The sequence below is a fragment of the Lethenteron reissneri genome, chromosome 11, assembly GCF_015708825.2.
Source record: "Lethenteron reissneri isolate LAM-NWPU_2019-01 chromosome 11, ASM1570882v1, whole genome shotgun sequence".
Taxonomy (NCBI): domain Eukaryota; kingdom Metazoa; phylum Chordata; class Hyperoartia; order Petromyzontiformes; family Petromyzontidae; genus Lethenteron; species Lethenteron reissneri.
Window position 1 is genome coordinate 11,817,212 of NC_083789.1, and position 17,779 is coordinate 11,834,990.

The 17,779-nt window shown below is 52.3% G+C and overlaps 1 protein-coding gene across 4 annotated transcripts in view; it reads left to right on the forward strand.

Annotated features, from left to right (window-relative positions):
* Positions 1 to 17,779, forward strand: part of LOC133341456 (A-kinase anchor protein 6-like) — a 124,212-nt gene that overhangs the window by 17,575 nt on the left and 88,858 nt on the right. For 3 of the 4 annotated variants that reach the window (XM_061550102.1, XM_061550105.1, XM_061550103.1), the window contains exons 4-8: positions 9 to 170; positions 3,477 to 4,440; positions 12,616 to 13,026; positions 13,866 to 13,942; positions 14,771 to 14,875. In XM_061550102.1, the coding sequence (XP_061406086.1) occupies positions 9 to 170; positions 3,477 to 4,440; positions 12,616 to 13,026; positions 13,866 to 13,942; positions 14,771 to 14,875 (1,719 nt within the window). The remainder of the gene's footprint in view (positions 1 to 8; positions 171 to 3,476; positions 4,441 to 12,615; positions 13,027 to 13,865; positions 13,943 to 14,770; positions 14,876 to 17,779) is intronic. The other variant, XM_061550104.1, reaches the window with a different exon arrangement.

Sequence of the window (17,779 nt, forward strand, 5' to 3'; positions counted from 1 at the left end):
CCGCACAGGTGTTGCTGGACATCCAGGCGGCGCACCTGCTGTGGCACCAGCTGCGCGTGTCCACGCTGGTGCTGCGCGAGCGCATCGTGCGCTGCCTGCAGGACTCCAACGGGAACTTCACGCGCCAGCCCGACATCCTGCAGGCGGTGGGGGGCGGCGGGGGGGAACACGTGAGCGCCAGCAACAAACAGACAAACAAACGACCGCAGCAGCGGCAAATCACACGACGTCAGCGGGGACGACGGGAGAGCCGTTCGCGGCAATGGCATTCGTTCACGTGGAAAACAAGAATGGCTTTTAAATTTTCTGGCAATGCATCAGGTGTTAAGATGTCTCTGGCGTAGACCAATCAGTTTCAAAGGCAAAGCGTTTATTATCGGAGCGTGTTTGTTTGAATGTTCACCGCAAGTACGCGTGGTTAATGCAGACTCCATTCCTTGCAAGAGGTTTCTATTTGGTGTTTGAACATCTTAACACCTCCTGTTCTATTGCCAGAAAGGGTAAAACCTATTTACATGTTTCGTACTTTGATACTGGCAAAAAAGGTCGCAGCATTAGTTCATCATGACGACGTTACCAGCAACATTCAAAACATCTCTCAAGCCACCCGTAAACCACGTGACGTCCATGTGGTCACTCCCACTCTGAACCCCTCCTCCCCTTCTCCCCACCCACGGTGAAAACGCACGCCGCTCCGTGCAGCAGCGTCGAGGCCCTCATGCAGCCTCCTCCTCCCTCTTCTCCTCCTCCCTCTCCTCCTCTTCCTCCTCCTCCCTCTCCTCTTCCTCCTCCCTCTCCTCCTCTCTCTCCTCCTCCCTCTCCTCCTCCCTCTCCTCCTCCTCTTCCTCCTCCTCCCTCTCCTCCTCCTCCCTCTCTTCCTCCTCCTCCCTCTCATCCTCCTCTTCCTCCTACTTCTCCTCCTCCCTCTCCTCCTCCTCCCTCTCCTCCTCCTCCTCCCTCTCCTCCTCCTCCTCCCTCTCCTCCTCTTCCTCCCTCTCCTCCTCCTCCTCCCTCTCCTCCTCCACCCTCTCCTCCTCTGCCTCCTCCTCCCTCTTCTCCTCCACCCTCTCCTCCTCTTCTTCCTCCTTCCTCTCTTCCTCCTCCCTCTCCTTATCGTTTTTGTTCACCTTTCCTATACTTCGCACTCCTGTCGTGTTTTTTGTATCCTTTGTCGTTGTGCCTCTACTGGACATCTGTGAAAAAGAGCTTCATAGCTCATCGGATTCCTCCTCCAGTATGAATACAGATTCCGATTCTGATCCCTCCTGCACCCCGTGCTCCCGTGTCTCCATCCCTTTTCCATCCCTCTCCTCTCGTCCCCCCTCTCCCTTCTTCCTCTTCTCTCTTCCCTGCCCCGTCCCTTGCTCGCTGCCCATTCGTTACAACTCCCCTTCCCGTGACGGCGTAGCCACGGGTACGAAGCTGCGAGTCGACAACGCATTAGCAGCAGCGGCGTGCACAACGATGACGTTCACCGCAACAACATTAGCAGCAGTTACAACTGCAGCGTTAAAGCAACATAACACACAACAGCAGCGACAACAACAACAACATGTACGCAGCAACAGCAGCAGCAACAGCAACATTGGCACGGCTCCCGTGGGGTCGAGGCCACACTCAGCGGCTGCACATTCCCGTTGCTGTAGAGCACGGCAGTCGAGAGGGGAGGGCACAGCCGGCACCGCCGAATACCCTGAGTTCGAATCCAGGTCTTCTTCATCCGCCGCCTGTGATGAAACCTTGCGTTTAGTTTGTTGTCCTCCCGCCGCGCCTCCGACGAGCACGGTTGGCTACGTACGGCGCAAAAGAAGTTCAATGTACACACGCACAGAGATGCACACCGGGCTCTCCAGCATCGCGAGATAATGGCACGGTCACGAGACGACTGTACAAAGAAACGCCGATGAAGCGAGTCTGTGCCACCTTGGTTTGTGTACGTACCGCATGTGGAACTTCCCTTCGCACCGTACGTAGCCGACCGCGCTAACCGGAGGTGTGGGGGAAGGACCGCAAACTAAACCCCCCCAAAAAATGTGTTTGAAAAAAAATGACTTTTCAATCTCGATTTAAAAGTGCCTAGCTCCCAGTGGCTTCCGAATAGGAAGGCAACGGCGTTTGCGTCCGCAGAAGCGCATCCGCAAGCGCGCGATGCGGTGACCGTCTTTGTTCGATGGCGAGCCAAAAGCCGCTGCGAGGTTTATGGCACATCCAGGCCGCGTGCAGGTCGCCAGACGGATTGTGACGTCGCAGAACCGTGAGAGATGGCGACGGCTTGGAGGGGCCTTCGTCACGCAGTGGATAGATCATAACTAAAAACATCGATTTCTCTGTCACGCTGTGATCATTACTTACGGTGGTGGGACAGGTGGCTGGGGGGGGGGGTGCTATTACTGTGTGGACCAGCGGTCATTTGAAGGGCTCTCTGAAGTGGTTCTGTGATATGCACTTCCGTGGGCCATTCTCTAGCAGTGAAGGGTGGAACTGCCGTGCGAGACCTCCGGGCGGGTACGGAATGTCACCACGGTGGGTGAAAATTAGGGGTCGTCCATAAATGACGCGACTTTGGACGATTTTTGACCCCCCCCCCCCCCTCGTCACACGGTGTCACAAAAAGTCAGACCCCCCCTCAAATATGACGTCACAAAGCTCTGCCTCCCCCCCAAAACCATATTTCCATGTATTTAATGTGGCGCTGCACTCTGATGTTGTAGGCGTTGGAAAGCTTAAATTTAGCATAAAATTCACTTGAAAATATTCAACGTCTAACTAAAACTGCAGATGTTCAACACATTATATTTAAATTATCTTATAATTATAAAATATTAAAAGTAATTATAACTATTAAAAAAATACTTGAAACTTTGTAGTAGAAAGAAGCAAAATGGAGAGTCAAATTATACAAATTATATATTCATTCCACAGAATGAAAAGCCCTGGTAGAATCATTAGAATCAAAATGTTTAATAGCAATCATTAAAATAAATTCAAAATGTATGCTTCTCCATTCTCCCGTGGAGAAGCATAATGCTCCTTCATGGAATAAATAAAAGGTGACCTTAATAAATTTAAATAATCAAATAGTTATTAATTAAAATTAATCAAAATTAGTATTGTCATAACAATTCAATATTTATTTAAAGTTGCGCATTTTGATGTGACGTCACATTTCTCAAACCCCCCCCCCCCCGCGCCTAGGTGTGTGACGTCATTTATGGACGGCCCCTTACAAATAGAACGTAAAGTGAACAGAGTCCGTTAAAACTCTCGCAGAGTGTCAGAGAAGTAGCCCTGGGAAAAGACATCACAGAGCTAGATCTGAAGTGACTGCAATAGGCGTCTTTATGCGCACTCGGGGCGCGTCCTTGTGTACGCATTGTGTTGGCGAAGCTGCTTTACTATACCTGGGGGAAGGGGGAATTACGAACCCGTTTTGTTGAACTAACAAAACACAAACGCCGCTCCCGCTGCCCACACAGAGCTGCTTCGAGTCCCTGGGCAGCGTGGAGGACCTGCAGAACCTCATCGTCAAGTGCTCCAAGAATTATTTCTCGCTCGACTGCGGCATCACCGCCATCGAGCTGTCGGACTACAGCCCCAAGGAGGAGGAGGCGGCCGCTCCGCATGCCGACCCCGACCCTGATGGACGGGAGCCGCTGGAGGCCGACGCGGAGGAGGAGGATGAGCAGGTGAAGGAGGTGAAGGAGGTGAAGGAGGAGACGGTGCGATCGGCAGGTCCAGGTCGGCGCGGCCGCCGCGAGCCACAACCGGACGTCGGAGCCGGTGGCTTTCCTGGCATGGCCGACGGAAGCCGCCCGTTGGCGTGCGGTTCGACCGAGCGGCAGGATCGCGCCGGGCACGGCGGCGTTCATCCCGAGCCCGAAGCCGGTCTGCCCCATCGCGAGCGCGTGGAGGAGAACGAAGTCGGCGGACGCGCCGGCGAGACCGACGCCCCGCGGGGACCGACGGCCGTCACGGGGGCGAGCGGCCGCGTTCCCTCCGGACGCACGGAGGCCGCGCACGACGAGCTGGACCGCTCGGACGCGGATTGTTCGCGGCGGCGGTCGAGGCGGCAAAGTGCGGTGGCGGTGCCGGTGGCGCCGGCGGGGAGATTCTCGGCACCGGAGGCGGGTCGGCAGCTTGGCATCTCCCCCGGTCGGCCCTCGTCGCCGCCACGTGGAGACGCGCGGGGGGCCACCACCACTTCGACGGAGGGTGACTGCGAATATTTCCAGGCGTCGTCGGATCGAAGCAAAGGCGACGGCGACGAGGTGGACGGCTCCCAGGGAGGAGGAGGCGGCTCGTCCTCGCGTGCCACGGAGCGAGACGGCGAGCGTCGCCCACGTGACGCGCACGCAGAGGAGGAGGAGGAGAAGGAGGAGTCCTACCTCACCCTGTCCCACAGCGCGAGTCTCACAGCGGACGAGGGAGAGCCCCTGGAAGGTACCCGCACCCACGGAAGCGCGAGTCGCCGGCCCCATTGTCCGATCTCGTTTGTTAAACTAATTCAGGAAAGATTCGCCGAGTACGGGTGCGATGGATCAGGAGCGTGCTGCGGTGGGAATGTTTGTCCGGCCGTTCCCAGCAGTGAGATTTTGGCTTTGTCCGGAGTGCCTGGAGAATGCCCAGCAGCACGCAATGCGGCAACACCATGGAGCTCTCTCACAGTCGGGGTTCCAAGGGCTCACGAACCCTCGGTGACGAGACGTTAACTACGTCGCCTGGTATACAGGAGGTTGTGAGTTTGATCCCAACCGTGATGCCTGTTTCTTTGAAGTTTGCGTGTCTCTCTCCCCGTGGTCACGTGGATTTTTCTCCAGGTCATCCGGTTTTCTCATTCACATTTAGAATCAACATCACGCATTTAGCGTATTTGGCTGAATTTCCACGTGATGATACACCACTTCGTTCAGCTATCGTTTGTGGCCAGGTCGCTTCTGAAAAAGAGCTACATAGCTCAGTGGATGTTACCTGGTAAAATAAAAAAATAGTTTATAGTTCATCTCCGGGTTACACTTTGCAGCCCCGGTGGATTTGGGAGTTTCACAGATGTCTACGTGATCCACCAACCTCTGCCTCCTAAGCACGGCATCGCCAGCGGTGCGCTTACACCACCCCCGCCACCACCCGGCTCGCTTCACCTCGGCAGTGTCTGATCCTCACACTTCCAGTGAGCGTACTGCTGCTGCTGCTCCTGCTGCTACTGCTCCTGCTACTCCTGCTGCTGCTACTCCTGCTCCTGTTGCTGCTACTGCTGCTCCTGCTGCTGCTGCTACTGCTGCTGCTACTCCTGCTACTCCTGCTACTCCTGCTGCTGCTACTCCTGCTCTTGTTGCTGCTACTGCTGCTCCTGCTACTGCTACTCCTGCTCCTGCTGCTGCTACTGCTGCTGCTACTGCTGCTGGTGCTGCTGCTCCTGCTGCTGCTACTGCTGCTACTGCTTCTGCTGCTGAATCTGCTGCTGCTGCTCCTCCTGCTACTGCTGCTACTGCTGCTACTGCTTCTGCTGCTACTGCTCCTGATGCTGCTGCTGCTGCTACTTCTGCTTCTACTACTGCTACTGCTGCTGCTGCACGGCTTCTGAGCGGCCAGCAGGCGGCGCTCTGACACCGCCCGTTGCCGCGCGAGCCCCGTGATGGAGCCGTGCGGGCTAGGCTGGGGCGACTTTGTTATTATCGACTTAAAGCTTTCGTGACCGCAGGAATTCATATTCTTGGGTCTTTCGGTAAAGTCACGTCAATAGGTTCAAATAAAATATCAAATAACTACTCCCCAATGTAACGACTGCTGCAGACACAGCTTAGTTTGTAGACGCCGGGGTATTGCATGTCAGGGATCACATCCTTCACAGATGGGATCAGATCACGAATTTGATGTCCTGTGTTAAATCGAACCTGGATCTTGTGTTTGCTCATGATTTTGGAAATCTTTTTAGCGACCCCTGCTATGTATGGCGAGGTGATGGTTTTGAAAGGGTCCTCAGATGGTTCGTTTCCCAACGGTTTGGGTGATAGCTTTACGGATTGTGTAGTCTGAATGTCCATGTATCTTGAGAGCTTGGTGTACGTGTTCCAGTTCACTGGCAAGGTGATGACGGTCGAAAATACATCGAGCTCTATGGTGTAGAGTTATGATGGGGGAATTCTTCTGGGATGGATGGTGGTGGGAGTCAGGTTTTAGGTAGGCATCCGTATGGGTGGCTTTCCTGTAGACAGAGTGTCCCATTGAGCCATCTGGTCTCTTTTCTATTAAAACATCCAAGAATGGTAACTTGCCATCCTTTTCCACCTCCATGGTGAATGTGATGGCTGGGTGTATGGAATTGATGTGGTTGAGGAATTTGCCCAGAGCTGGTCGGCCATGTGGCCAGATGACGGAACGAGTCATCTACGTGCCTCTTCCACAAGGACGGATGTAGGGTGGATGCCTGGATGGCATCTGTCTCAAAATTTTCCATGAAAACATTGGCTATAACTGGAGATAAGGGAGACCCCATTGGAGTACCTTCAACTTGTTTGTAGAAAGTTGCATTTTAGGTTAAGTCAGTGTTGGTGAGGCAGTGTCTCACCAGGGCCGGTACATCAGCATTCAGTCCTTGTTGGATCAAATCTTCAATGATTGCGATGGTGTCAAGCACAGGAACTTTGGTAAACAAAAAAACCACATCGGAACTGACGAGCAAATCACCTGGAGATAGTGAGATGTCCTTAATTAGCGATACCAAGTGAGCTGAGTTGAGTACAGCTGAGGTGGTCTTACCAGTCAATGGTTGTAAGGTCTCAGACTGAAATCGGGCCAGTTTGTAGGTGGGTGAGTCAATGGTGGAGACGATAGGACGAAGGGTGTTCCTTCTTTATGGATTTTTGGTAAGCCATACAATCTGGGTGGCCTAGCAGCAGAGGGTTTTAAGGAAACCCGATTGGTTGGTTCGATCAAATATGTCGAATCAGTGATGATATTGTTGGTTTTCGTAACGAGGCGGTTGGTGGGATCTCTTCATTTTGGTACAGCTACCATCATTAAGTAGGTCCTGAATTTTGTTATTGTAGGTGGTTTGTCCATGATAACTGTGGCATGCCCTTGTTGGCTGATAGGATGAAGATGTCATCTCTCTTTTTTTAATTGAGAAAGCTCAAAGCACTCATCTTTGCTGATGTTCCTAATACGTGTCTTAGCGTTTTTGAGGATTACAGCGATTTCCGATCTTGCCGCGTCTGCAGTAATGTGTCCCAAACTCTTAAGGGCTACGTCGACCTGGGCAATGATATCATCAACTGGGATGTGTTTAGGGGTGACTGCGAAATTCAATCCTTTGGCTAGAACCGATTTTTGGCTGTCTGAAATTGGTCTGTTAGTCTGATGGATAACAATATTGTCAACGTCTAACTTTTTGACGTGTGGATCTGGCTGCTTCTTGGAAAGGAGGTTGAACTTGTAAATCCGCATTTAGATCTTTGCATTCAGCTGACATTGAGGCAGCTGAAGAGGCTGTCATGTTATCTACATGTTCCCAATCAGATGTAGACATTTTTTTCCGTCAGTGTTAAGTGTGATTTCAGGAGAGTCTTGTCTAAATTGTATAGTTTAAATCGGAGCAATCTTATTCTCTCTGAGATCAGGGCTAGGCCGGCCCTGAACAAGATCCGTTTCGCATTGAGAGAAGTGACAGCAGGAGATGTGAGTGTGAAGGAGATCAGTATTACTTTGGTGTCGCGGCATCTCTTCAGAAATGTGAGCGACTCGATCAGATGAGCCTTCTTGTCTCGAAGTTTGTTAAAAGATCGAATAGTTGTGTGGAAACCCTCCCCGTAGAGGCAGTTCAATCTTGACTTAACGCTTTTGTGACTGCAGGAATTCATATTCTTGGGTCTCTCGGAAGAGTCACGTAGATAGGTTACTGTCAAGAGCGACAACCCCCCCCCCCCCCACCGCGGAGATGGAGCGACGAAGTCGGCTTCCTTGCCCCCCGGAGAGCCATTGCATGTCGGGGACCTGGAGAGGTGGCGACGTCCAGCGGCGGATTGAACCGTGACCGACGATGTTGTTAAGCCTTGACCAAATAAGTGGTCGAGTGTGTCGCAGAGCCCTGACATGTAACAATGCGGGGCCTGACGATATTTTCCACGTGTCGACGAAGGTGCACAGGTGACAACTGTCTGGAAGGGCCCACTGCACGGGGCGGTTCCTCCTTCCCCACGCTACTCATCTGCAGAACGCCCCAACGTGGCAGCAGCCACCTGAGAAAGAGACCTGAGACTCGCCGAGCCTTTCCTAGGATACACAAGCCACATCCGCATTGCTACCACGATTGTTATTGTTGTGGGATGGCGTGGTGAACAGTGCCCGGATTATCCTCGTAGCAAAAGTAGCTACATACTGTATGCTACGGGGCCTGCACTTTCAAGGGCCCAGCGCTAAAAGCTTTCAAGCTACCAATTCCGGTTCAGTGATTCTGCAATTGCTCTATTACTATAGTACTACATCGCCTTCAACTTTTATGAACGACTGGGTGTTTAAGGTTAGCGATTTGTCGTATTATCTGGCTGTATAGCAAATGAAAAAATACAATTATATTACTATGCAAGTAAAAAAATTATGTTTCAATATTTATGTTTTTATTTAGTGCCCCTTTATAACATATGCTACAGGCCCCACACTAGCTTAATCCGGCACTGGTGGTGAAATATGGTCAAATAACCGCCACGACCCGTAAGACGTGGAGAGCACCTCCACCAGCAGTGGATTGACAAAGGGCTAGACACGGCTTCTTGGTTCTTTCGGTAAAGTCACGTAGAAGGGAAATAATAAAATAATACAAATAAAACAATAAAATAATTCTCACGATGTTTCGGCCACAACGCAAGCAGCCGTCCTCAGGTGAAGAACAGGTCTGTCGGAAAGACAGCGCCTGAATGAAACACCACCAGGCTTGGAGCGTATATTTAAGCTGGGTTGGAGGGGGAAGAGCGCCTTGACAAAATAATTTGCATTTCAAGAGGAATTTTGCATATTTATGGGAAATTCAGATATGGGATTAGTCATTACTTGTGGAATGCGTAGGAGGTGGGGGGGGTTTCAAAGTCATAATATGCCCGTGCATTATGCAGGATTTGCATCATCAAAGGGAGGGAGTAGGGTTAGCATTAATAAAGGGAAGGAATGTTAATAGTATGGAGCTGCAGAAACTAAACCACCACGTAAAAAAAGTATAAACTACATCAGTATCATCAGTATACTAAATATACTCTCCAATAAGCTGAGCTACTTACAGTAAGTAATACATTACAATTCTATGTCGCAAAAAATATAATATGTCTTCTTGGTTCTTTCGGTAAAGTCACGTAGAAGGGAAGTAATAAAATAATAAAAATAAAACATAATTAAACAATTCTCACGACGTTTCGGCCACAACGCAAGCAGCCGTCCTCAGGTGAAAACCAGGTCCGTCGAGGCGACAGAGTCTGAATGAAACAGCACACGAGCTTGGAGCATATATATAAGCTGGGCGCATTGACAAAGGAATTTGCATATCAAAAGGAATTTAGCATATTTATGGGAAATGCAGGAATGTGATTAGTACTGCATATGCATGTGCATTATGCAGGATTAACAGCATCAAAGGGAGCTGCAGTTACTGCTGCTGCAGCAGTTGCTGCTGCTGCAGTTTCTGCTGCTGCTGCAGTTGCTGCTGCTGCTGCAGTTGCTGCTGCTGCTGCAGTTGCTGCTGCTGCTGCAGCAGCAGCAGCAAGTGCAGCAGCAGCAGCAACTGCAGCTCCCTTTGATGCTGTTAATCCTGCATAATGCACATGCATATGCAGTACTAATCACATTCCTGCATTTCCCATAAATATGCTAAATTCCTTTTGATATGCAGATTCCTTTGTCAATGCGCCCAGCTTATATATATGCTCCAAGCTCGTGTGCTGTTTCATTCAGACTCTGTCGCCTCGACGGACCTGGTTTTCACCTGAGGACGGCTGCTTGCGTTGTGGCCGAAACGTCGTGAGAATTGTTTTATTATGTTTTATTTTTATTATTTTATTACTTCCCTTCTACGTGACTTTACCGAAAGAACCAAGAAGATGAATCCCTGCAGTCACGAAAGCTTTAAATCGAAATATAATATGCTTCCAGCTAAAAAAAATTCTCTTACATCACACGGATCTACCCCGTACTATATGCTGCCGTAGACAAACCCAACATTAAATTATATACTGTATTACTATACACCACCCTATACCTTAGACTGTACATTATAATATTACACTATGTATTATTCTATCCACCCTACTGTATACCACACTGCTGTATTTTCACTATACAATTACGACACTATATATAACCTTATACATTGTATTAAACATTACACTTTTATACTATTTATTATAATACAATCTGCTATACACTATACCATTGACCGTCGCGTGAAAGGTACTAAGAGGAAGCAACGAAATATGTCAATGGGAGAGTGGTGGTGGGAGACTTGCAGCGGAGCAAATAATTCATTCCCTGCGGAGAATACAAGATATATAGTCAATGCCAGCGAGTGGACTGCGGTGTGAAAGTCACCGTAAACGTGAACACAATGAGTTAAGATCCGAAATGGTTTATTACGTCCTTCCAATGATTGCTGAGCCAGAATCCATCTTCTCGGTTGAAATTGTCTCTGTGATTGTATATGTGGATCGCCTCATTAACGAATCTCTCATGGTAGCCAGATGGCTTGCAGAGAACCTCTGTCTTGGAGAAGTCAATGTCATGTGAGCCCACTGAATTGTAACAGTGATCTGCCACGGCTGAGGTGTTTGTCCTACCGTGTTTCAGGTCTGTTTTATGTTCACGGATGCGGTCCGAGACATTTCGTTTGGTTTCTCCAATGTAACTGCTACCACAGAGGCAACTTAGTTTGTAGACGCCAGGGTACTGTATGTCTGGAACCACATCTTTTACAGACGGGACCAGATCACGGATTTTATGTACTGTTCATAATCAACGATTTTTGGGTTTAGATCGCGTACTGTGTTGCATCGGACCTGGATCTTGTGTTTAATCAGGATTTTGGAGATCTTTTTTGTGACCCCAACAATGTAGGGTAAGGTGATGGTTTTGAAAGGCTCCTCAACAGGATCCTTCTTGATGGTTGGAGTGATGGCTCTGCAGATTGTGTAGTAGGAGTAACCATTAGCCTTAAGAGCTTGGCATACGTGCTTGAGTTCACTGGCAATGTGTTCCTGGTCGGAGATGCATTGGGCTCTATGGTGTAGAGTCTTGATGAGGGAATTCTTCTGGGATGGATGGTGGTGGGAATCCGGTTTTAGGTAAGCATTCGTATGGGTGGCTTTCCTGTAGACAGAGTGGCTCATTGAACCATCAGGTCTCCTTTTAATTAGGACATCCAAAAAGGATAGCTTGCCATCTTTTTCGACTTCCATTGTCAATCTGATGGCTGGGTGTATGGATTATGTTTTATTTTTATTATTTTATTATTTCCCTTCTACGTGACTTTACCGAAAGAACCAAGAAGATGAATCCCTGCAGTCACGAAAGCTTTAAATCGAAAAAAAGGCTAGACACAGGTTTTAAATAATTAGAACGCCTACAGTATTCACTAACTCTCTTAGCTAAACTAAAAACCAAACCCAAAAAACCTCTATGATGGATAAAAACGAAACTCTTTTTTTATTTTACCAGGTAAGGCCCACTGAGCAATCTAGCCCTTTTTCAGAAGCGACCTGGCCACACCTAATACCTCGACGACGTGGCTTATCACGTGGAAATGTATAGCAAGAGACAAACACTCTCAACACACGTCTCGAAATGTGGAGTGAAAAACTGGAGGACCCAGAGAAAAATCCACACGGCCGCGGGGAGAACATGCAAACTACAAATATACAGCAGGCGTCACGGTCGGGATAGAACCCACGACCTCCTGTATACCAGGCGAGGTAGTTACCATCTCACCACCGAGGGTTCGTGAGCTCTTGAACCCCGGCTGTGTGAGAGAGCTCCATGGTGTTACCGCATTGCATGCTGCTGGGCATTCTCCAGGCACTCCGATTGTGTCCCGCACAAAGACAAACTCTCACTGCTGGAAACGGTCAAACAAACATTCTCACCGCAGCACGCTCCTGAACCATCGCACCCGCACTCGGAGAATCTTTCCTGATTTGTGTAACAAACGAGATCCGTAACATCTCGACACCGCAAGGAACCAAGACACACAATAAGGCAGCCACGCGGTTGCTGGTGCCAACAATTTCCCATGCTCTGCAGTCCTCTATATATTAAGGTGTTATCGTCTAGTCAATCAATGTTTACATGTGGGAGGAAACCGGAGAACCCAGGGAAACCGCATGCGAGGGGGAAACGCTCTATCCCATACAGAGGGAACAGGTGGAGTCCACATTTTTGCTGTACCACCTTCTCCTGGAAGAGCAGGGTACAGCTGCTTCTCGACGCTCACCAACCCTCGCTACCTCCACCCGGCCACGGTGTATGACCTGTGTAACCGAGGCATTCCACCGTCTCAGGCGTGAGCAGGTTCATGTTCACAGCTTGGTGGACGTTTGGCGACACGGTCGCCGCTAACCCGCCCTGCCTTCTCTCCGCCCACGGCAGTCGGAGGCGGCAGAGCCGGTGACCCCGGCGACCTCGGTTTCTCCGGCGGCCCCGGCGTGTCGCCCCGCGACCCAGCCTCCCCTCCGCGCTGCGACTCTGCCGAGTACCTGGCGCTACTGACGCCGCCGCCGCCGCCGCCTCGGTTCCACGCGGCGGCGAGGGACCTGGACGACTGGGAGCTGTCGGAGGCGGCGTCGGACCCCGGCTCCCCCGAGCGGGGCCACGGCACTCCGGTGCCGTGGGACGAGCCGAGCCCCGACGCCGAGGCCGGCGCCGGCGCGGTGACGGGGGGCGGCCGCGGCACCGGCTTCACCGGGAAGCCGTTCGACGACACGTTCCCGGACGCGTCGTCGGACGACGAGCAGGAGGGCGCGCTGCTCGCCGCCACCGCGCCGGCACTCGACCGCCCGGGTGAGCGGCCCGATCGGCGGACCTCCTTCTTCCGGTGGCCCGCCAAACCCTGCCCCGCGTAGCGACGGAGCGCGCGCGCAAGTTAGCGCCCACACAATCGTGGAACCACCGCCTGTCGCGATTCCGGTCGCTCCCTTCTTTAGCTTCGAGTCAGGCTCGGGCGGTTTGTAAGAAGTGTTCGGAGGAGACGAGGCTCGTGGGACATGAGCGCCCAAACGCCGCGCGATTCGTGCGCGGCTGGAGACGATGTCACGGGTTACTCTGTGCGGCGCCTCGGAGTGGCTCCTTGATGAACGGTCACCACACCACTCCCCACACCGTCTCCGCACTGTTACCTACGTATGCACGTTGGATTTCTTCCACGCCGCACGTAGCCAACCGGTGGTGGGGTGAGCGGTTGGGTGAGCGGTGGGGAGAGCGGTGGGGTGAGTGGTTGGGTGAGCGGTGGGGTGAGCGGTGGGGTGAGTGGTTGGGTGAGCGGTGAGGTGAGCGGTGGAGAGAGCGGTGGGGAGAGCAGTGGGGAGAGCGGTGGTTGAGAGCGGTGGTTGAGAGCGGTGGGGCGAGCGGTGGGGAGAGCGGTGGGGCGAGGGGTGGGGCGAGCAGTGGGGAGAGCGGTGGGGCGAGGGGTGGGACAAGCGGTGGGGCGAGCGGTAGGGAGAGCGGTGGGGCGAGGGGTGGGAAGAGCGGTTGGGTGAGCGGTGGGGCGAGTGGTGGGGCGAGCGGTGGTTGAGAGCGGTGGGGTGAGCGGTGGTTGAGAGCGGTGGGGCGAGCGGTGGGGCGAGTGGTGGGGCGAGCGTTGGGGCGAGGGGCGCTCACCCGCGTGTCCGTGTCGCCCACAGGAGCCCGGCGACTCCACGAGGAGCTCCGCGGTTGTCTCCGGGGACACCCGGACGCCGACGTCGCACGCAGAGTCGAGGTGACGCTCCGCCAAGATCTCACGAGAGCCCAACATCCGTTGAAACATGAGAACAATAGGGCCGGTTCTTGTCCCCCACTTCTACAATATTCTGATAAAGCGGGGGGGGGGGTGGCGGGGGGGGGGCTGAGGTTGACCTCTCGCGTGACGAGATGGCGGTGCAATGATGTGATGCTCGTTTCAAAAGATGAGGTGTGGATTCAATAGTGTGGTGGTGGTGGTGGCGGTGCGATGAATTGTGGGTCTCTTAAGTTGGGTTCCGTGGTTAAGTGTGGCGGCCATGATGAGGTTCAGCGACGTGGAGCTGGTTCCGTGACGAGGTTGGGGGCCTCATGACGAGGTGTCGGTGCCGGCGCTCGGCCGCGGGGTCCACGCAGTCGCTCGCCGTGTCACTTTTGGTGCCTGTCCCAAGAACATGGGCCGAACCGGAGCAGCCCGGTTAAACCCCCAAGCGCCGTTGGGCACGGCGCTAATCGTCGTCGGAATTGTCACGGGATCCTGCGCGGTGACTCACGCGCCGGGACAACCGTACCTTGCCAACCGTAGTAATCGGACGTGCGATTGCATAAGGTAAAGGATGGTTAATGGGAGGAATAGAAGATGTAAGATTTTGGTCGGAGGAATAATTTGATGAATGGGAAGAGTGATATGAGGAGGGATAGGGGCAATACGAGAATGAATGGGAGGAGGAGCAGGAGGAACATGAGGAGGGCGCCTTGTCTTTTGACATCCTCTCTGGAGCGTGGTTTTGGAGGAGGGTCACGGTTCACCCGCATGATGCGCACGGCCGTGCCACCGCCGCTGCTGCTGCTGCGTGATGTCTCGCAGCTGTTTGCCCAGCGGCTGGGGGAGCTGGAGGGCTGGGTGGAGGCAGCCGCCGGCGCCCTGCACGAGTGGACGCCCCCCCATGACTCCGCCAACGCCCCGAGCCCCGTGAGCACCCCCCACCCCCCCCCCCCCCCCCCCCCACCCGTGCCATCATCTTTCGCTCATTCGTTGATTTATTCGTTCACGTTTTGCACTCGCTCGCTCGTCCATTCGCTTGCTAATTCATTTACTCGTTAATTCATTAACTTACTTGCTTTCTGATTCATTCCTTTATTCACTCACATTCATTCACATGCTCCACAAGTATTCCCTCATTCATTCACTAATGCATTCATTCACTAATGCATTCATTCACTAATGCATTCATTCACTAATGCATTCATTCGCTAATGCATTCATTCACTTAATGCATTCATTCACTAATGCATTCATTCACTAATGCATTCATTCACTAATGCATTCATTCACTAAGTTTATTCTCATTCCTCACTCGCTCGTTCACATTCATTCATTTGCTCGCGCATTCACTCATTCCGTGGCTGTTGTGGCGATGTGGCAGCGAGCATCGGGGTCGCGACCTTCGTGACCTTTGTGTCCTCTGCGACCTCCGTGAGCAGCTCCGAGCATTTTAAACGACTCGCGAGAATTACGCCTGGGCCCAGCTGTCTGTTCGCCGCGTCTTTGGTCGAAATTGAAAGGCAGTATCGCGGAAATCTGTTATTGCTCGTTGGGAGTGGGGGCGGAGGGGGGGCGGAGGGGGGTGGCGCAGCGGTCGGCGCGCTGTGCGTTAAGGCCGGCCACCTCCGAGCGACACCTCGGAAGGCACACAGGGCGTTGAGCCTGGGTGGTGCACGGATGGGCGGCCACCGCGCACACGCCAGCTCGTCAGTGGGCAGCGCAGCGGAGCCCACCGTTGTACTGCACTGCCCGCGGCGACCCTTGCCGACGCGCGGCAGAATTTTTTATTTTTTATTTTACCAGGTGATTGGCTTATCATCAGACAAATACTCAAAGCACACGTTTATAAATGTCGAGGGAATAACCGGAGGGCCCGGAGAAAAATCCACGCAGTCACAGGGAGAGAGAGAGAGACACGCAAACTCCAAAAATACAGCAGGCATCAGGGTCGGGATCGAACCCACGACCTCCTGTATACCGGGCGAGGGAGTGAACATCTCCTAGCCACCGCGGTGCCCACGGGATTCAAGGCGCAGCGTGGGGATCGCTCGTCCTCCCGTCCGTATATTCATCAAGACTCTTTCGTCCACCTTTTCGGATCCATCCCGCACTACGGTTTATTTTCATTCTATTTTCACCATCCCCAGTGTCCCTAATGTTTCTTCTGACCTCGCTCCCGGCGTCACGTCGGGGCTGAATAATTAATTTGGAGCTGTCGCGGAGCAGGATACGACCCCGCGATAAGCGGATGTCACAGAGCTACCTCGGAGGTGCACCACCGATCACTGGCAGTGGCGTTCATCGCAGGATGGTCAAACCCCTACATTGTAATTCTCACAGCTGGAATTCAGCCAAATGAAGTTCAGAATCAAATTTCACCTGATTGAGGATTGAGCTGAGATCATCAACTCGCTGGAATGGGAGAACCTGAATTAATGTGTCTCTACGTGAGTTTATGGGTCTCTCTGAGTTTATGGGTTTATATTTGAGTCTATGGGTCTGTATGGGCGTCTATGGGTCTCTATGTTATTCTATGGATCTGTATGTGAATCTATGGCTCTCTATACGAGTCTTTGTATCTGTGTGAGTCTACTTGCCTCTATGTGGGTCTATGGGATTCTATGTGAGTATATGGGTCTCTATGTGAAATTATGCATCTCGAAATGAGTCTATGTATCTCTGTCAGTTTATGGGTCTTTATTCGAGTCTATGGATTCTATGTGAGTCTATGGGTCTTCATGTGAGTCTATGGGTCTGTACATGAGTCTATGGGATTCTGTGCGAGTCTATGGTTATTTATGTGAGTCTATGGGGATCTCTGTGAGTCTATGGTTCTCTATGTGAATTTAGGGGTCTCTATGTGAGTCTATGGGTCTCTATGTGAATCTAGGGGTCTCTATGTGAGTCTATGGGTCTCTATGTGAGTCTATGGGTCTGTACGTGAGTCTATGGGATTCTGTGCGAGTCTATGGTTATTTATGTGAGTCTATGGGGATCTCTGTGAGTCTATGGGTCTCTATGTGAATCTAGGGGTCTCTATGTGAGTCTATGGGTCTCTATGTGAGTCTATGGGTCTGTACGTGAGTCTATGGGATTCTGTGCGAGTCTATGGTTCTTTATGTGAGTCTATAGGGCTCTATGTGAGTCTATGGTTCTCTATGTGAATCTAGGGGTCTCTATGTGAGCCAATTATCTCGCTACACTTGAGAACCCGGTTCAATCACGGGCAGCGGCTGAAACCTGGAATCGACCCCAGCACCTCACCAATGCCAAAATCAGACGCCGACGCCCAACATAAAATAACTTTTTCTTTGTCCCGTCCATCCACGCGATATCTCCAATCGTCGCCGTCGGCACCAGCACTGCCGCGGAGTGATTGGCCATCGATCGGCAAGAGGCAGACTTCCTCGCGCCCTCGAAGTCCTCACCGCCGCTCGCGCCGCCCCCGTGGGGATTGCTGCTGCCCCGCCAGTCGCGAACCCCGGTGGTGTTCAACTTCAGACGGGGGGGGGGTGCAGCGAGGAGGTGCAGGTGGTGGTGGTGGAGGGATGAGGTGGTGATGACGACCACGCACGCTCTCTCATCCTGTTACAGACCCGTAGCGTCAGGTGGTGGGGGCTGGGGGAGGGGGGTGGTTGAAGTCCCGAAGCTCAGCACCCCGCTTTTTATAAATTCTCAAAATCAAGTCAGGAGCCGACCGCGTCGCTACGAGCCCTCCGCTTAAAACATTTGCTTAACGCTGCTGCCTTCTGTTGCGCGGAGCGGCGGTGCCATGGTCAGCGAGCGGCGCTACGAACCCGGCGACCCGAGCCCGATTCCTGGTGACGATTA